We start from the raw sequence: 21,712 nt of genomic DNA, 5'->3' as shown, positions 1-21,712 counted from the left end.
ATGTGGCTTATTGTGACCTCTGATCTGTTTACAGTGGGCAATAAAAAACATAATTTCCCTATGAGGAGTGATTATAGATGGAATCCACTTTGCCATTAATCTACAGTTTAGAGTAAAGGTGTAATTTTGGGACTGGGGCTTAATGCTTTGAAGTCCTGCCAAAATAATTGTATAATGAATTCAGTTCATTTTTTATAACTTACATGCTCAGGAAATTGTACTCTAACGATTTAGCATTACTGTCCTATAATGTTGTCACACTCCCAGTGGACAGTTTTTTTAATGAACCAAAATAGATGCAGAGATATTCCACATTTTCTTCTTCCTTGTCAAAACCTGGCATCTACATTACCCACAATGGTACTCGACTTGATTTGATTCACTAAACTGTACAGATTGGGGTGCATTATGCTATTAGCAGCTAATGTAGCCTGGAGCTACTAGCCTCAAGCAGAGATGAGGAGTGGGCTACAGAGGTCTGATTACCTCACTCAGATTTTTTTCATTTTCAAACTCATAGTCTTCAGCCCCAACCAACGCTGACTTGAGAGACATCACTTGATATGATTTTACAGTGATGGAGTTCCCCTTTAAATGTTTCCTCAAGCCACCCAACTATTCTAAGGTACTGAAGTTTTTCATAAGAACAAAAATCTTCTTCAAGCTCCCTTGACCTTTTTGGCAAATGATCCATCACTAACACAATAATATGAATTGCTGAAATACATGTTTTATTTCTTATTTGTATGATGGCTTGATGTGCTGCCCTGCACATATCTTAAGATTTTCTGAAAAAAAAGTCCAACATGGCTGGATTAACCTGCAGGGGTGCCCCGTGGCAAAACTCAGTTATTGTTCCTCCCATTCTCTGTGAAATGTGTAATTTTTCCATGTGCTACCTGGCCCCAGATCTGCAGTGTGGTCAATTGACTTAAAATATCTCAATTTAATTAGCAAAAATCATTTGGAATACAGTATGACTGGAGCTTTCAGAACCCCTGGAGTCCAGGGTCCCAGGGATGCTGCCAGCACCATCCAGCTGGCATTCCAGCCTTTTATATATTACATTAGGCTGCAAGGAATACCTCACATCAACAATATTGACACCCAGCAGATCTAGTTAGTGTATTAAGAAACTGACCATTGTAACTACCTTGCATTGCATTGCATTAGGGATTGACCTAGGCAGTTTTAATTTGAGGTGCAACCTTAAGAAGAAACCTTAGACAAATCAAAGCTTCTCTCAGCAAGCAAATGCAAACTACAATATTTAATTGAATCAGAGGGGAAAAAATGACTCCAATACAATGAATTTTTCTTTCTTCCAATAGAAAGGTTCAGTGCCAAGATAAAAGGTAATGAGAACAGCTTATTTTTTTGATTATTGAAGTGTGTTTAATATTTCAGCCTCCTTTTTTCTTGTTTGCTTTGTGATGTTCATGCCTGTAATATATGCTCTTCTGTCAAAAGTTGTTACAATTCAGTAAAAATTGCATGATTAAATCCTGAAAGAAAACTTGCATTGATTAAGCAGACACACAAGATGCAACAGATACTGTAAGAAATAAGCTTCTTTATTCAATCACAGTTACTGAAAAAGAAACTCCAACTATCTGCTAATGTAGAAAACAGCAACTTGTACACTCTCACTTCACTCAACACATACAGTATGATGTCCCCGCTAAGGTGGGGCAGGGGCACACAGAAATTTAACAGACAGTACGAACACATACATATCTAAAACGTCACATTCAGCACGCACAACAGTGGCTCAAACATAATCTCTTAAACGTGCATTGACAAACAGAACTGCATCAGAACTTCATTTTTAAAAAACTGAAATAAGTGATACATGGCCAATTCCATGATTCTGATTTCAGGCAAAGGAAAATGATCCTCTTAATGGCCATCAGTCAAAACACTACAAAGAGGTTATTGTAATGTTTAGAGGACTGGTCATAGGTATAAAGTACAAGAAAAAGTACATGACATCGTCTCAACAATGGCACAATAGGTTTACACAATATGTTGGTGGCAGTGTATTGTTAACTTGTGCCATTCCATAAACCATCTCGTCCTACAGTTCTACTACCACTTACTGTCATCTCCACTTCAAGTGTCTAAAAAAATAAATACATTTTTGCAGTCTAGCTAGCTACCAACAAGCAGAATTTCATCAGCAAATGACACAAAAACAGTATCTTCAACAGCCAGTTCTGGACGGCTGTTGTTTTAGTTTAAAATTCAACAGTAGACTTGTTCTTATCAGCCACTGTAGAAAACCTTTGAGAAAACCAAACACACACGTAACTGGGAATTTTATCTTAATTAACAGTTTTACACAAGGCAGTGGAATCCTACTGTATGCAGCAACATATCTTGTTATCTTAATGAAAATGCTTTTACACAAGGCAGTTAAATCCAACTGTCCAGCAGCATAGCTGCTTACAGGAGGGAAACTGCTTTACACTAATTATAGCCTGACGTAATAGATTTACTCTCCACAGAAAATTATAATGATCACTGTTGTAATTAGTGCCAATTAGACAAAAATAATTTATTTATGCAGTAAAACGGATGTAAATTATTTGTGGCTGGGTGCTGTGGAAACAAACTCTAGTGTGTTGTTATATTTATAACACATAAGGGAACAATTTTAAGATAACTCTGTTAAAGAACAGTATCTTTCATCATAAAATGCTCAAGCAGGTATTAGGAATTTACACATAACTGTGCTTTTGGGGTCAAAAACATTGATTACTGTGGCCTTCAAGAAATTCTTCTGTTTGTCACTTCCGTTACAAAACTCCTTTACGACGTTTTTAGAGACAGGGTTTAAAACTGTAAAGTTCTTTGCAGACAGAAGTATGAAATATCCATAACATGAGAAAGTAATTTGGCATGAATGACAATTGGCAAAATAATGTCAAAAAGGTTGCTTTGGTTTTGGCTAGGTTCTGCAAATAATGGTGTATGTAATTAAACAATTGGTAATTAACTATGCCACATGGGTATCACACACACGGTAGACACTGGACAAGTCAGAAAACATAAAAAACCTTGCTATCCTAAAATTGCTCTTGCTCTCCACAGAAAAGCTACATTGCATACTGTAAAAGGTAAAGAATCAGTGTTTTGACTAATACTAAAAAACATGTTATATATTATTCTGCACATAAATAAATCTGCTGATTTGAATTCTGGTATTATCAGTAGAGACATGGTATCATATAGCACTTTCTGTCTTTCATAGGTACAAGAGATATACTTTCCATTCATTAGTGGCTGTTGCCATTGAGTTCTGGCCCTATGGTACCCATCACACTGTTCTCTGTGCTGGGCAAGAAAACATCACTGTGCAAGAGTTCAATATCTTGTTCTCAGATTATAGAAACAAGCCATTTTACATTTACCAGCCCCAACTGGACAAACTGATTACAGTTTGTCCAGTCCACTGTTCCAATTTGATTGTCTGGAACAAACAAGACTCAACTTTCATGAGAAACTGCACACCAACAAACTGGCAAGGTGTTTGCACTAGGTCCTGCACATAAGAACATCTGCAAAGGGGCCCAGGAGGTTCTTGTTGAAGATACATCTGACCCACACCAGGTAGGTGGTGAAGGGCTTAATGTTTTCTGAAAAAGTGTAGTTCTGCTGGGGAAGGATATAAGGCATGTAGGTATTCTCTCCCTGCTCCTGGATCCACACCTCGTACTTCACCTCCCTTACTTTCAGGTATTTCAGATTCCATGGGATCTGCCAGGAGACTGTGAGTTTAGCCTCATTGGTGGTTTGTACTGAAGTCTGACACTGGGCTTCTCTGACCCGACCCGGATGGACTGTACTGGCTGGTTTGGACTTCTTTAAGTTGGGCTTGGTCTTCATTCCCTCCTTGAGGGTTTCCAGGAAGGAAGGGATGTCTACCAAAGTGTCCTGGTAGATTCGGAAGAGCCACTCCGGATTCCGGCAGCACAGGTGCCTGGGGACATCTTTGCTGGTCAGTATTCGCTCTTGCTCCTCCTTATCCAAGTGAGCGATGCCTCCTTGTTCCCAGGGTCTGTCTGGATGGGTGACAGTGTTCTCTTCCTGAGTGTTCCTCCAGGAAACATAATGAAGATCCATGCCTGGAAGGGAGGTAAGGGTTTTATATGGGGTGTACTGCTCTGAGTTCACAGCGAAGGGGAACAGCTCCACCACAGTAGCTCCCCTGGGGAGGAAGAGTGAGGTGATAAGCTGAGCTCCATGCATGCTGACTAACATGGAAGCACCACTGATCACCTGGACAATGCTGGGGAAAGACTGTTCCTCTAGAGAAACTGTGACCACCCTCATCTGGAACTCCTGGGCCAGCGCCATGATTAGCTCGGCTTCGTTCAGTATCAGCCTTGTTGTTGAACGACTGAACACAACAATGTATTCATCCCTCTTCTCCTTCTCATCTTCAACACTCCCTCCATCCTTCTCTGCCTCATCTAACCTTGTGATGTTCATTTTCTCCATCAGAGCCTCAGCAAACTGCCGGATCTCGTTCCCTGAGACCAAGATGTTAGCTTTGGGCCCTTGTGGCTGGACAAATCCATACTGGTACCAAGTAGTCATCTTGGACAAGCCAACGTAAGATTTGGTAAAACACATTAGCTTTCCAAAGTTCCTAAGCTGTTCTTTGAGTAGTGGCTGCTTGCTGCTCAAAAGCCGGTAAAGGTCAAAGTGCGGGCCTTCACCCCAGCCCTCCATGAACACCAGACGAGCCTCATCATCCAGGTCTGAATACTGTTTCATGGTATAGAAGGCTGGAAGTAGATCATCGTGGAATACATGCATTAGGTTATCGGGATTAAATCTGTTCAGTATCAGTGTCACATCCGGTACGAACACAGGCTTGGGCATGAACTTCAAAGCAGCAGCTGGGAGCTCTAAAAAGTTGAAGTACTGGGTGTTGTGATCCTCTACTGAGGACAAGTCCAGCAGGGCAGGTTGGAAGCGCCTTGACCCCAGGTTAGGCAACATGACAGAGGAATTGGAGTGGAAGAACACAAACTCCTCTGCCTCCGAGCAGTAGCAGAGGTAGTCGAAGCGGCAGATGCGGTCGGTGTGCATTTTGCCGGTGCAGACCATGCGGGTGCCGTGTTCATGGAGAGCCTGTAGGGCGACATGATAGTCGATGCGGGCCTGCGAAAGCTCTTGGGACTGTTGTGTCATGTGCAGCTCTTCCTCGAGCAGGGCGGCATGCTCACTCAGCTTGGAGTACTTCCAAAGCAAAGCTGCAACCACAGAGACCAGCAGCCCATTAATGAGTGCACCCACGCTCATCCTGCAGCCTGCCACTGAAGCCCGCATCACTGCTGCTGCTGAGGACCCACCTCCCGACTCCGACTGGCCTCCGACCTCAGAGGGAGGCGACGAGACATCCGCCGCCAGGCAGTGACTTAGGAAGGGGAGAGGAGAGAGCAAAAGATGGTGGAGCAGGGGTTGGCCACAGGAGAGAAGGGAAAGAAAAGGGCAGGGTAGGAGGGGAGAAAGGAAAGAAGGGAAAAGAAGAGAAGACATAAGTTTTTCTTAAGCCACCGGTTCAGGAGACACAAAAGAGAGCTAATATGTAACCAACAAATCAATAGTCGGGTCTATAATGCTGCAGTGCTCTTTATGTAAACGATACAAACCAGTGATTCATCAAAGCAGGTTTCAGCTCTCACCTTTGGGAATAGTGGTTGTTTACCTTGGCGAACAAATGAGACATTTTCCTAACCTTACATCCCCTGTCACCCTCCCTGGATATGTCAAGACAAATTAGACTGTGAGGAAGCACAGAGAAAAGAACGAGAGTATTCCTCTCAACTCTACTCATCTGCATACTGAAAGAACAAGTGAGTCATTGAGAGACTCTAAATCAAACCAACGGCTAACGGCCAGCAGCTGCCTGCAAACACGAGGCAACTAGCATGCTAAATACCCATCTGAGGACTAGCTTAATGAACTTACAAGAAAAGGTTATCAGATAAATTAATTACTTGCTGCTTTATTCCTCACTTTTACAAATGCATGAGTCACATGCACATATCGACACACACCTACACACAGCTGAGAGGAGTGAGAGGGATAATCTGGTGATATGATGACATGGTCTGACCATAATCTGACAATATTGAATTTTGCAACTGTTTTCCTCTTTGAAGCTGGCTTTGTAATGGAAAGTTAACTAAATCAGATCAAATCAAGACAGGAGTAAAGGCGTACACACACATACTAGCAGACATGAACAACACCTTGACATGTGCCTGTACTGGCAACATGTAGATAAACTCTTGTCTTTCATTTTTTACCTTTCTAACCACATCTTGTTTCTTTCTCTCTCGCTTTCTTGGGTAATTTTCCATACCTCACTATATTTCTATCACTGCTCTCACTTCTCCCTAATACTCCCCTTTATCTTGCACACCGTCTCATTCTATTCCCAGTTTCTGCTTTACACGATTTGCATTTTTGCTTTTTTCTTCCCCAGTTATTGCATTCTTTGTCTTTACACTGCTCCTTTTTCTTGCACACTCTCTCTCTGTTCTGCAGGAGCCAAGCAGAGTCCCTGGGCTATTTTTGACATCCCAGCAAGTACAATATGTCACTTGCAACAGGGTCACTCTTAGTGATCAAACTCAGTCAACACACATGGGCACAATATGGACAGTTCAAAATGCAGCAACATTCAGCTGCACCAGAGAACTGAGAAAAATGCGAATGCATAAAAAACATAAGTCTTGCTGCTGTACTCTGAATGTCAAACATGCAGCTATCATCTACTTTAAGATAAAAACAGAGCTAGTATTTGACAAATCCAGCATTTTACATCTTAATATGACTTTCTTCACTATTAAAAATGAACTGAATGTTTCAGTAGACTTCACTGACTATGGGCTGTAGACTGAAGAGAGGTTTGTTCTTGCTCATAAAAATGGAATAATCTGATTTACAAACCAGCTGTAGTGACAGTTTGCGTGCTTAAAAAATAGAAATGGGCAGGATCAAGGGTGCACGCTGGCACGCAAGGGTCACAGAATTGATAAGAATGATTTAGGATGAGTAAGATTATGTCTAGTGTGGTGAAGGGAGGCTTATAACAACACGCACAATACAATCTTGATCCAAAGGTTTAAAAAGAAAAGCAATTAATATTTATCTTCTCAAATAAAAACAGCAAAGCTTTCACTTGTATTTTAGTAGGTTCATTAGACTATGTACTTTATTAAGAGTTAATCTAAGGACATTTCATTATCAGTTTACTTTTAACAAATATCTTTAAAAAAACTTTTGGAATATTTGGTCGCATGGTTTGATCCTGAAGTGGCTGTCTCATGGTGCACACTGGAGGAAGGAATGGTGCATTCTTGGTCTCTCGCAGATGTCCTGTTTGTGAATATCTCTGACAGGCAATGTCAATTACAGTTTGGGCCGATTATAACTCAACTGCTCCAGGTTCTTCAACTTGCCCGGCACATCCTTCTTATATTTACAGCTTAAGGCTGATTTATGGTAGGTTGCTTGACACTTTTGATAAGTGTCACTCGATAGAAATGATGTAATTTCGACAGAAAAAAGTGTCACTCTGCACTTTCCTTTCATATCACGCACCTGGAGAATTTTGTGTCACAGACACTGTCATATTTTGTCACGCAATGTGATTGGGTAGTGGTGCTAACATGGAGATTGTAGTTTTCACTGAACTTCCTTATTGATATTTTGGTCTGTAACTTTAGATAACTTGTAATGTCCTTGTTTAATTAGTCCTGGTCAGGATGATATACCAAGTCAGCTGGAAAATAGCGTCTAGTTACCATGGAGACGACTAAAACCTTTTGCTGAAGCATAAATTGAAAACGTCACGCAACTCTTTCATTTCTATTGAGCACTTCTTATCAAAAGTGTTGAGTGACCTACCATAAATGAGCCTTTAGGGCAGCTCTCAAGGCACATGGCTTACCATGGCAGCACCCATTGCCCATACATCCACTTCATGAGTTGATTGTTACAAAAAGAGGATGTAAAGGTATGGTGTCCACCTTATACTAATATTGGAGCATAACTTTGGCTGGGGCATGGTATGGGCTAATATTAATTTGGCCTTTCGGAATCCCATCCATCAACAGATTCATTATAATTTTGTACACAGAACTTACTTGACCCCTCACAAGCTCTATCTCATGAAAGTTATCGGTGATGCCTTGTGCACCTTGTGCTCTTTAAATATTCCCGGCACATTTCTTCACGACGTGGGAATGCCCGTCTGTTTCCTAATTTTGACAGGATGTTCCTTCCAAACTGACAGTTCTCATTTCAGAGACAGTACCTGCGACCATACCAGTTTTGATTTTGAATGACATTTCTTTGCTCTGGGTCCCTAAATATCAGAAGTGTACAGTGCCTTCAGGTCTAAAAGCTGCAAAGAAAATGATTGCAGTGCCTTGGAGTTATCAACAGCTTGTATAAATGGGGCTAAAGAGGTGAATTTGGATATATGGCTCACAGCAGCTGAAGCATTGAAGAGTCTCTTGTGTGATTCCTTTAACTGTCATGATCTTTTGCTGCCTGTTGTGTACTTGATCCACATTCACTATGCTCATCCTTGATTATCCAATGATTCTACACTACCAGTTCTACAGGTCCTAGGGTGAGTGTTTTTTTATTTTTTTTTTTTTTCCATTTCTTTTGAAGGGTGGATAGAAGGGGCTGAGGGTAAGCTGCTATTGGTATGGTGGTATGTTCTATATTTTCTGACAGGTATGTTATGGTGTGTTCAATGTCTATATAGCATCTGTGTTCATATCCTTGAATAAAAATAAAAAAATATGATTAAATAGTTTTGAAATACTCTAGCATCTCTATTTACACATCTGCAATAATTGCATTACATACAGTATGGCAAAGATAATTATAACACTATCACACTGCCTTAGCAGGTAGTTTGCTTTGGACAGCTCATTTGGAACACATGTATGTGTACATGTATGCACGTGAATAAGGTGTTACAGAAGTGGAACTATTACAAAGAAATTACCGATAACAAAGCCAAGAAAAAGTAAAACATAGGGAGACTGTTTTTGTGATCTCCAGTAAAATAAGGCAGGACACATATACAAAAAAGCACATTTTCTTCTATCTGATGTGGCACTGTGCCCTCCTCATTTGCATGAGAGCTGACTGTGTCATTTTATCTGTATGTACACACTAATGCGTAGTGTCCTTGGTATGACCATGGCCACTTCTACTTTTTTTTTTAGGTCTGAACTGTAGGCCAGTCTTTACAAAATTATGACTGGAAGCCATTCCATAGCCATGGACCCTGACAACTCCTTCACTGTTAACCTCACTGATGAAACTGCCTTGAGTCAGGTACAGTAATAAAAGGCTTTATTGGTGACCTTCAATACTGTTGTACAAAAAAGCATATGCTGTTGGATAAGCTGTTACAAGAAGAAGCAAGTGAATCTGGATAAGCAGCAAATGCGAACAGCAAAGAGAAAAATCAATTATTTATATGCAAATAAATGTACTAAATTCAAAAGAGAAAGCAATGCAGGTCTTAAAGACTACCAAAGGGTTGTCTTCAGTCCCTTCAGAAATCACTTGCTGCATAATAAGCCGATAAAGAGAGCTTAATGCTATTCCCTATGACAGAATGTCATGGAGAAGCACAGTGGATGTGAATCAAAGCACCATACACAAAGATACTGTAGTATCGCCCTGATGCTGACACAGCAGCCAAAATAAAGTGAAATGAAGTGTGAAGAGGAGGCTGCTAGCGAGGCTAACATTAGGCATCCTGCATGCTCCTTCAGTCCACAAGGACAAGGGCAGCGCGAGGCTCACAGTGCCAGCAGTGCTGCTTAATCCCTCTCGCTGCACACTGGCTCCCACAGGGATGCATGTGAATGCCCTCTGCAATTTGCCTGTGCCAAGAAACCGAAAGCTGCGAAATGTCAAAGCGACTGCAAGACACCACAGCACGCACAAAACGCCCTCATTTGCATCACCACATGTTACAGGCTATAAACAGAGACCTGGACACTGTGAGCTGTTCTGTTTTTTGGTTCTGGTCAGGTTATTTAGAACAAGCAGGTCAAAATTAGGCTAAACGAGGCCTAAAACATGACGACATTTTCCTGAATCCGATCTATGCGTGCGCATGTGTAGTCATTTAAACTGACCTTGAAGACAAGTGGCTTTTTTATCCTGTCAGCGGTGTAAAAGAGTGAGCCAAGATACTGCCGGAGAATAAAAATGTTCAAATTAGCAAAAGGTCACAGCAGTTCCAAATATAATCAAATGTGAGCTGAGATCCGTCTCCTGAGCTATGCTAACACTGGGGAATGGTTTCATATCCATATTCTATTTCTGAGTGTGTATGCTGTTAAGTAACCAACTGCCTCTGTGTCCAAGTCTCTTCATTCTGATATTTCCTCTATCTCATAGTCATGAATTAAGCAATAAATGAGAGAAAACTCTTGAGAGATACTAATCAAAAACCTTTAATAACTAATTCTGTAAAAATAAATGGTAATATTAAAGATAATTAAAGCCCTACTTTTAGCTCCTTGTGCATGTACTTCCTTGTACTTGTACATGATCTTGGCTGCTGGCCTACAGATGTGTGCTCTGTCTCACTACCTTTACATGCTCAGAAAGAAATCAGGTTATTTAGAGAAATTAGGTTAAGGCAGGAAATCAGAGAAGATGTTTACCTGCTTGCTGTACAACTCATGTTTACATGCAGCAGTAAATCAGATTACTCCCCTTTCCCCAGCAATAATTCATAACTACTGTAAGGCAGGCAAATTTTCAGTGTATTAGTAATATAAGCCTGTGGAGTTCTTCCTGATTATAGCATTTGGATTGAGTGGACTCTGAAGTAAGAGACCACATGTTTTTTCTCACTATGCAACTGTGGCAAAAGCCTTTGTTGTGCACATGCATTTTTGGTTTCCAACCCTGCTGGAGACCTGGTTGGGCGTATCCATTGCCACAAAATCTGCTTTCTCCAGCAGAAAAGAGATGTTTCACAGCTGACATATTTACATGTCAAAGCAGAAAAAGCGTGGGTGCAAGTAATAATATTAATGGCTTAATGGCTTAATCTCATTTAGTTTTCCCAAATTCATGACCCTGGTATAGTGCATGATGGTTAATCAGTATGGCTTCCTTGGATACTTGAATGGAAGTGAGCCATTGTTAATGTTAGCAGTTCCAGCTGTGCTTTTCCTGCTAAAAATCTAAAAAGATTTCCCAATCCCTAACACTGGTAGAGGAAACTAGGTTTCTCCTTTACAAGATGGTTAAATGTGGAAAGCAGACACAAACCCAGTTACTTCAAGGAATGTAAGTACTCTTTCTTTTTGGACAAGCCAGGATCTCAGTGAAATGTTGCATGAACATTGATGGCATTACGTTAAATTCCCTTCTGAAACAGATGCCTCACAAAAACAGGATAGTATCCAACAAGTGTTCAATCCTTGTCAGGACTGAATACAGCACACACTGAGAACTAAAAATGAAACACAACCCTTGGTTGTTTTACATCCTTTAATTCTGTGGTTTAGTAGTGATGTGTGTGGAACTGCAGCTGTAGACAGCAGTCTCAGATTAATGAGGCCATGCGCAGTTTAAACAAAGTGGACCCAAGTGCTGCTTTAGAGCTGCATGAATCAATTTGTGGCCATTAGGCAGTAGAGGGGGCAGTCCAAAACATGACACACATACAGTTGTTATGGCTAACATGTTGGCAAACATGCCTACTTACACATCGAGCAGACAGAGAGCAACATTATCATCCCACTGGAGTGATGTATCTTGCAACATGCTGCATGTCAATTCAATATTCTCTCTCTTTTTGCGCTGTTTTGGTCTTCAAAACCTCTCGAGAAAACATTTGGCTATTTAGCTGCCAAATGTACAACTTTAATTACCAGCAACTCACTAAGTTTGTCTAACATATTGGTGCTGGGCAGTTGGTATACAGTTGATTTATCAGAGCTTGTTTGCTGAAGCTGCCTGCTGCTGGAAACACATCTGATGAGAACATTGAGACTGAAGCATAAAGTAAATGTGCAATTATTCCAAAAACAATTAGCTAAAAGAGGCTAAAACACTGCAGAGCTGCAGAGTTGATCATTTTCTGTGGGTTAATCACTACAAAGCATCTTTTTCACATTACATGTGGTAATTTGATTTAATTATAATATAAAATAGCGATCAATGGAGCTTTAAAAGTCTTGATTAAAGCAATAAAACCTTTTTCAATAATGTGCACTTCTGTACTGAATTGAATTATCAAAAGTCAGGATCCCCATCTACTATTTCTAAAGGCACCATAGCCTCACTGTGGAACAACAGCTGTGTGAGCTGGCAACAACACAGCTCTCAGCCCCCAGTTAGCCTAGTTACATCAACATTTGACTTGTACTATCATTTTCTAGCAGGCAAATAATTACAAGAGATTTAATAAATGCAAGGGTCGGGGGTTGTCAAAGGCTGATTCCATTATGATGAAATTCATGCACGAGTTTTGACACTAATTTTCTTAACATTCAAATAAAAATTCAAAACCAGAGCTGTGCACACTCCGCTGCACACCACTCTGCCATAGTTGAGAACTACCACATAAGCTACCAGGCAAGTTAGAAAACACACAACCTTTTTGTAAATCAGCACTTCTGTAGTTGGATTTCTCTGCCTAATAAACCTTGGAGGCAATCCGCCTACATGTATAGTACTTTTCCTCTAGCTGCCTGAGAGTATGCATGAAGTAGCAAACATACATGCAGTGATGTAGAAAATATATTCTCCAAATAAGACATGACTGTAGAGCAAAACTATTTTGTGTGTGTGCATAAAAGCATGTTTGTTTTCTTCTAGAGTTTTAGGGCCCTTTCACACCTACCTCGTTTGGTCCAGACTTTCAGACTTTTCAGTTTGATCCGAACCAAAATTACAGGTGTGAAACCTCCCACGGCCAATGGTCTAGACCAAACAGCCGAACCTTGGTCTGACGAAAAGAGGTGGTCTCGGTCTGGATCAAACTGTACCAGGGTTCAGTTCGTTTCTAGCGTGAAAACATTTTTTGGATGGTTTGGACTTTTCCGATAGCCGTATCGTCGTTATGTGCACATAGGGCACACAGAGGAGGAGAGAGGAGGATAAAGAAACTGTCATTCATTTTTAGCCATCAATTCAAACGGCGATAGAAGGCTACCCCTGAACTGACAACACAGTAATGTCAGACTCACGCCCATCTACAAGCCAATCGAAGTCAAGTATAGGGAGAAGCAGCCCACGCAGGTGATGATGACAGGACGTAGATATGTCATGTAAAGTCCTTTAGTGTGCTCACATAATTGCAATGTGAAACCAAAACTACCCAGATTAAATGTATACAGTGTAACAAAAACATGAACCTTGTTTCTGACTTTCAGGTGTGAAAAGCCGTTAAACCCAAGTAGAACTAAGCAAACAAAACTTTAAACATTCACAGCCAAGTTTATGCTAAAGGTATGAGATATGGTAAATGGATGCTACAAAATGACAAAAACAGTAAAGTTTCCTGTCCTTTGCATAGAATCTAGCTTTTGTTGGCTTGACGCTGAGTTACAGGCTTACACTACATAATTGCATCATTAGAATGATACTGAACCTTCATTAGACGTTTTCTCCTAACAGCCTAGACTGTCCTGCATGCAGTTCCACATCACTGAAGAAACCAGTGCTGCTGTGACTTAAGAAGTAAACAACATAGCAGTACTGTTGTCTTAAAGCAAAAAGAAACCTCAACCAAAACCCAATTTTACTGACCCAAATGACAATTTTCCTCAGTCCATGTCTAACAAGGGTCAACTATCCAATGAAATCAGTTGTGCTTAAGGTGAGGAGAAGGTTACGATTGAAGCGTGTTTCAATCCTTTACTGATTCATGCTTGGTTTTCCTTCTGCATTGTAGTTGTTATTAATATCTGAGGTGTTTGAAAGTCATCATCTAAACCCTTTCAATAGTTTTTCGATTGGTCTGGGTTCCAGCTGCTGGGTTCAGTCACTCCTCAGTGGATGTTTCCCAGACTAAGATCATGTAACGTAAACTGATCACGTGGTGTGGATAAATGTCCAAGGAGGAGAAGATCATTATATTTTAGTTTGGAGATCCTTCTGCTGTCTCTTGCCTTTGGGAAACAAAAATGGTGTGCTACTCTGTCCAAAGTCACGTTAATTTTTGGGACATTGTTTTGTTTGCTAACAAGCAAAGCTACTCGCTAGCTTGTAAGGGTTGACACACACACACACACATAGAAACAAGTGAGAGGAGGGGTGAATGGGGTGTCATACAATTTATTCATTCATATGGGTCTTCACTGTAAAGCCGTGGTCACACCAGAAAGTGGCACAGCAAAATTCATCCACACATCTTTGCATAATACAAGGTGCCAGAAGCTTGGTGACATATTGACTATTAGCAGGGCTCGTTGGAAAACTGCTGTAGCTAACTCACAAGCAAGACTGGAACATCTAGCTAGCTTGCTTACTGTCATGTAGATTTGCAGGATTTATGTGCCAATGTGAGTGACACCCGATGGCAGCGATTCCATTGAAATGAAACTTGGTTTTAAATGCTGGTTTGGCCAGGCCTTGAGGAGTGTTAGCTTTCACTTTCAGGTACCCACATGGGTATTTGCCACGGATGTATAAATAGAACTGGATACAGGAACAGAACCAAGCTTTGAAGCAAATTTGACAGTGGCCAAACTGTGTAATTACAACATCACGTGATGCACACTGGCCAAAACGACTTTTTCTCATAGAATTACATTTGATCCATTTGGTCCGATCACATTTCAAAAGTCTAGAAAAGCGGCGTGATTGAATTGTTTTATTCCCATTCAAGTTAGCCGGAGGGCTAAACCAGAAGTTAGCCGTCTCACCTGACGGAAGTCTCTACTGAGCATGGTCCATGGGTGCATGGGACCCATAGAGCACGCCCGGCATGTTTTCATCTGGGAAATTTCTTTACAGTGAGAAATGGCTTTTTTGACTTCATGCACCACTGAGCAGCTTTCATAGGAATGAATGGGGCCCCATCTCCAACGCTGTATCCAGTTCTCTTGATACATCCATGGTATTTGCTGCTGATACCGCAGTTCACAATACTTTAACTTATGCCTGACATGGCAACCACAGAAACCAGAATAGGAAAAACAATATAAGGGTAAGTTTTCCTGGCATCCAAGTACCTTGAATTATACACCTTTTCACCAGCAGTGTACAAAATCATCAATCAATTGCTCTTGGAACAAAAACAACAACATAAGCAACATAAGCTATATCTACAATATAAATCATTTTATATAGTCTTCACTTTACTTGCAAGCTACTCTATTAAGCTGCATGATGAGATTACAGTAGATGTATCACCGCAATATGTAGCCTGAGGTACAGGTTGTTAGGACTGGAGGTAGCCTGTAGCCTCAGCAGCAGAGTTGCCTTCTCCTGCCGCAATTTCAAAGAGGAATGCCAGCATCACTGGGCAGCTGTAATGGTAGCAGCTCCCTGTCTGAAAGCTCCTTCGGGGTCATCATTTATTTGTACATGTTCATCAGTGTAAATCTTCTTGTTGAGTGTCTGTTTTCCTTTGGACTTCAGGAGTAAGCCCACTGATCTGTAACTGTCATGTCTCCTTCACCATTTTATTCTTGATAATCTTCAATAAAATCGATTCGAGACCACCATACTCCCCTTATAAAGCGCTTGTCAGTCACCTCTCTCTCTCAGCGCTGGCTTCGAGGCTGACACTGAAGCTACAGCTTCCCCAGTATTACTGGTTAGCATATCTGTTTGCTCTGAGATGATAAGCACCCCGATGATGTGGAGGAAGGCGGCGCAGGGCAGCCTAGAGAGTCTAATGCATTTTAATGAGAATCCTGGAAAGCCAAAGCTGAGGGGGCTACGGGAGGGGAGTGGTGGCGGTAGCCCTGTGCTGTCGCTGCTCATTTGCTCCCTGGTGTTCATCATTCCTTGCAACTCACCGTCCCCCCCCCCCCCATCTTTGGAGTTAACCTTCTCTCTTTCTCTACATTTCTCCCCCTCCGAATTACCTCCGAGATCCCTGACATGCTTCTTAAATACACATTCAAAAAGAAAAGTAGTGCAAAAACTGTTATCACTTTGCTCCTTATTCTTCCTGCCGCTACCTGCTTTTCTTTCCCTTTGGCCACTTTGATTGCTGATCTCTTCTGGCCGTGATGATGCGTCCTTATTTCTCGTCATCTTTATTTCTGGACCAAATGTAGCCTGTCAGGTTGGATCAAGCTGCTGGGTGCTCAGTGTGGCACTGGGGAGAATTAATGGCCCAGCAGCCATTATCTGGCTGTACAAAGACAAGACTCATACCCTTTCTCTCACTTTGCATCTCTTTCTCAAACACGTTTGGACAGACAGGCATACACAGTCACACACACACTCACGCACGCCATTGTTCTGTTACATAAACGCAGTGCAATGCCATCCAGTCTAGTGGTGAAAATAGGCTTGCTGCTTCATAATGACTGGCAGTGAGTATGTCAGAAAATGCCCCTAGTCTGTGTTTGACACGTCACATGTCTCACTACTCGCCTATTGCAAACTGAGACTGATTACTCGCTTGATTGATAGCCTGCTAGTTAATAACATTTTCACCCTTCTCTATATCATTCGCTACCAGTGAACTACTATGCCTTCTGAAATACAGAGGATACAAAGCCAGGACTGTGTAATGCACTGTACTGTCTCTTCTCCCAAGGGACACAAGAGAAACGTTGGACAATCTGCAGACTGTGTGTGTTCGTGTGTGTTTGTGTGTGCGTGTGTGCGCGTGTGTGTGTTAGTGACAGACAGACAAAGAGGAACAAAGTGAGAAGGACATCCTCTAAAAACACCGCAGCACAGCACTTCAGCATTGCCCCAGGACAACAGGCAATATTCCAGAAAGGGACGGAAATAGAAGGCGAAAGAGTGGATGTACAACCGAAGATGTCTGCAAGTGTTCAAGCTCTATAGTTGCTGCTGCCATCCATTTTCTTGGGTAACATGAGAATTTGGAGGGATTTTCATCCTGTTAAAATTTCTGAAGGACACTGAGGGAGAGGAGGAAACTTGTTCAGAACATTCTAGTGGTGTTTAAACTAATAATTATATTATTATTAGTATGATTACAAATCCTGCTCCCATGGTACTGCAAACCAGTGAAAGAATGGCAAGCTAATATATCTGGCAAGCTTTCAACAGCAAGGCTAGTTTAAATTTTAACTTCAAAACTAGTGCACTAGTCTATAAAAACTTTGACTAGGTCCACACTTTAGTCATTTTGTTATTGAATCCACAGTGAAATATTCTAACAATAAGAGAACAGCTACAGGCTTCAGTAAGGTTCCAATGAATTCCCTGTCCAATCATCTAACAGCATCTGAAACCCCATTTCCAATTGCAGAATTTGAGGAGATGAATGAATGTCTCTGAGGAGAGACTGTCTGAAAAAAGAAAATGAAATCGGGGAGGCAGCGTAATGCACCCAGGAGCAGGCTAGATGCCAGGCTTTTTGCCCCACCTTTGAGGGTAGCCATTAGGAACAGGTGAGACCTAATTCATTTCCAGCATGCTGAGCCTTTAAAAAGGAAAAAACTGTTCACAGCCAACATCTCGGTAAGGTGTGGGACCGACACAATTCAGCACAGTTACTCTGCAAAGTTAAAACAGGAGAGTGATGTTGTTAGATCGGTCCACTTGAGACCGTTTCTAAAAACCTCAATTGTTTCGGTGTCAAAAACACAGAGAGTGGATGTGTTTTACCTGAACAAATATGACTGGTGCATCTGAATGGACAGTTTCTAGTTGGGATGAAGCCTTTGGCAACCGTATTTCCCTTGTGTCTGAAACCTCAGGAAGGCCAAATAAAAAATGAAGTCAGGAAGAAACCTGAATCTTTAGACAGTGCAAGTCTCCACGAGCTTGCAAATCATTTAGCTGGATCACTAGTATTGAAAAGGCTTCAAATTATAGCCTACATAATTCATAACAGCTTCATGAGATTTCAGTTTACATGCATGGGTTTCAAATTTCTTAGAAAATGCATTGTTTGCTGGGGCCTTAACTAGCTTCAAGGGTAATGTCTGCACATTTGTGAGCCTGCATTGGCCTGCACATGAATATCTGTAACCCCATAGCATGCACATGTGCTACATTTACCAATAATAATATCAGGGAAAAAGTCAATAAAATGCCAGAACTGGAAGACCATTGCAGAAATTGAAACAAAAAGTCACTTGTAGAATTTCATGTAGAAACTGATACAGCCCAGAATGACAACAGTCATTGGATGCACCTCCTTTGGTTCCGTATTGAAGTCATTGCCAGAAATGTTGCCTCCGCAAAGCCTCTGTGAGCTGCGATCGGCCCAAAAAGCTCTTTCACAGTATGAATCTCCCTGCAGAGACGTTTATGTGCAGAAGTGTATTTTGAGAGTTACCCTAATGCATAATCTGTTTTCTAACAAAGTACGGAACCACATACTGTGTGTCAGTGCATCCACTATGACACTTTGAAAAGCCATGCAAGTCAGTTCTGCTCGGCAGTTAGAGGATGTGGAAATACATGAATATCAGTTATTTTAGAGGCGAGACTGCAAGCGCACTTTCCCCTTGCAAATGCAAGAGTATTCACAGAGGGTGATCCAAATTCACTTTTTCCTGCACAAGTCAGCGGTTCAGTTTTGTGAGAAGTTGCACAAAATGGCTTTTAGTTATTCCCAAACACATGAGCAGAAATGCAGATCAAAGTGACAGTATAATGGGGAGAGCTGCAGGTCTGCACCACAGACCCAGAGACCCGGAAAGAGGGCAAAGAAAACAAAGGAAATTGACAAATGAAATCAAGCTGCATACAATATCGTTATCTTGTTGACGAGATTTCACATTAAGTTATGGCAAATACATCCAATCAGAAGCGTCTGGCGTCATCAGACTGTGCAACAGCCTTTCTCAAGTTTGGGGTCAAGACCTACATTTGGATGGCAGGAGGATTAAAATAAACCACATCACTGTGGTTTCTTAAGTTTTCCTAAATCTGGTCCATTGGCTGTATGTGTTAGAACCTAACACATCTGTTTGCGGACGGGACAAAATGAAGAAGGGACATGAAATAACATCTCATCCGGGAGTTGATTGATCCTAAAAACCACACAAGCGGCATTATGGTATTTTCATTTTGGCAGCACTGGTATGATTGTGGAGCAGACAAGACGACCTCTAATCAACAAAGGTAAACTTATCAGTCTGTTTTCATTTACGCAAACTGTACAGCTACAATATGGCACAATTTGTCTTAGATTTATGCCCTGAACATCACCATTACATATTACTGATACATACTACAGAGCTGGGTACACGCATAATTAAACGTAGCAGGGGAGAGACACACACTAAAAGTCAACTCATACACCTTTAATCTATGGATTAGAGTTTATCTACACTGTTCAAGTTAAAGAAGACATTATAGAAAACTGATGGAAATAATATAATAATAATATATATATTAATATTTAGTGTTATAGATGGTTGCTTAGTGAAGATCAGCTTTCCCCACCCTGTTACTGACCACCTCATCACGCACCTTCCTATGGTGCAAAAACACGTTTACATGTATTGTAAATGTAAAACTACTTGTACTTTGGAATATGTTTGCAAATGTGTCAAACTATACTAAAATGTATGGAAAACAATAAATTCATATTCACTCAGAATTTCTATTTGCACACTGGAAATGTGTCCTTCCAAGCTATGCTGTGCTGACAAATGCATTCATCTAATCAAAAATTAATTCAAAGTATATTTTAAAACTACATTTTAAAAGGTGTACGACATTAAAACATTCAAGAAGTCAGTGGACATCGACATGTATTTGCTAAATCAATTTTCCGGGCTAGATTTGGTACATTTATACACACGTCTATAAACATATTTTGAACTATACCGTATGTCAGCTGGAAGCTTACGAGGCAGCAGCTGGACACACTCATTTCTGAAATACCAACACCTGCAAAGGCAAAGCCCTGTGACAGTCAAACTAACAGAATTGTATCGCTACAACTCGTATTTGTTCCAGAACAAACAAATAAAAGTAATTATCAGTAGAATAATTCTTACCTTGGTCACAACAAAAAAAAATGTTGCTTTTGTCTTTGAAGACAGTTGTGAGGTTAGCTCATTTAGGCAGCATCAGTGCCTCAATATGTTGTAGAGACGAGCCGGAGCAGGGGCAGAAGATATAAAACAAGAATACCCACTGACACGGGGACTACTAGTAAAAACAGCTGTGTGTTCAGTCATTAGATTCTCCCAGACACCGTCGGGGCTTTTTGGTGTTGTTTACAAGCTAGCCTAGCTGTCAGAAAGGCAGAGAGAGCAGCTGCCTGGATACCGACTCCACTCTGCTGTGTGCAGGCTCCACCTACCGCCGAGTGAAATCTCGCGCTCACATCTCGCGATGACACACGAGCTCTGTAATTATCTCAAGTGCAATAGATAATTATTGCATTTTGCATGTTTTTTATCTGATACAGTCGTGAAAGAGGTATCGAGATTATTTGTCATATCAACAACACAATGTCAAAGTACTCATTACAGTTTAAGTATGGTTAAAAAATTATATAATAATGATACTACTACTACTACTACTACTACTACTACGGATAATAATAATGATCATAATAATAAAAATAGCTAACAACAATAATAGTATATTGATCAATATTATCAATGCATTGATGTACAGGTATTTAATGTTGTAACTGGTTATGCTGTATTCATATACATACATATATTTTATTATTATTAGATTTTTAAAAGTATGTATAAAGCTAGTAACCTCTAAATATTACTCCATATTTATATTAAATATAAATATGGAGTAAAAAGTATGCAGAAAGTATGAAATGTAGAGGAGTAAAAGTATAATGTGGCACAAGATTAAAATACTTGAATAAAATAGGTCTACATACACCTATACTTGTGTGTCACAAGTATAATGTATTAAAAGAAATAAATAAAAACATGAGGCATGTCACATAATAAAAAGAAGCAAACATTAAACAACAAAATGACAAACAGGTACAAAAGCAAGGTGATAAATATCATCAGTCTTTATTATTCTGGTGTCTAGACTGAGGGACGGCCAGAGGAGAAATAGCCGAGTAATTCAAACTGCTTATAGTGAGGGAAGAGATTGCACTATCACCTGGGCTGATACCCAGACCTGGCTGTGCTCAAAAATGATCAATAAGATGTTAAAGTCGAGCAAAGTGGTTTCATTTCAGCGTAATGGGGAATGCACACAAGGGTAAAAGATAAGGCGGGAAATCACACTGATGTTAGGAGTAGTTTTCCCTCACTAAGTCAGAAGGATTCAATTTAAACCTTCACATATACACAATAGATATCTGCAGAAGAGAGACCAGAATTACTGCCAATGTGTAAAACAGTAAGACATCTCTAAACTAAAGCCTCATCTGCAAACTTAAATCAAATTACATGAAATCTGACAGTGAAGTTTGTCATCAAAAAGCACTGGACTTTCAAAATGCCTTGACACTGAAAAGAGATTCAGACACCCAGAAGGTCCCTGTTTAAGCCTACGGGTTGTCTGTACTTCACCCAAT

General features: G+C 40.6%; 1 protein-coding gene across 1 annotated transcript; it reads right to left on the bottom strand.

Annotated features, from left to right (window-relative positions):
* Positions 1 to 1,553: 1,553 nt before the first annotated feature.
* Positions 1,554 to 20,499, bottom strand: pomgnt2 (protein O-linked mannose N-acetylglucosaminyltransferase 2 (beta 1,4-)). Its single transcript, XM_044359799.1, has 2 exons — positions 20,202 to 20,499; positions 1,554 to 5,428 (listed from the first exon to the last, which is right to left on the bottom strand). Exon 2 carries the CDS (start codon positions 5,338 to 5,340, stop codon positions 3,538 to 3,540), a length of 1,803 nt encoding a protein of 600 aa, XP_044215734.1. The 5' UTR covers positions 5,341 to 5,428; positions 20,202 to 20,499; the 3' UTR covers positions 1,554 to 3,537.
* Positions 20,500 to 21,712: the final 1,213 nt, after the last annotated feature.

Source organism: Thunnus albacares, chromosome 8, assembly GCF_914725855.1.
Source record: "Thunnus albacares chromosome 8, fThuAlb1.1, whole genome shotgun sequence".
In the NCBI taxonomy this organism is placed as follows: Eukaryota; Metazoa; Chordata; class Actinopteri; order Scombriformes; family Scombridae; genus Thunnus; species Thunnus albacares.
The sequence above is the reverse complement of the archived record's forward strand: the minus strand, read 5'-3'. Positions and strand labels throughout refer to the sequence as shown.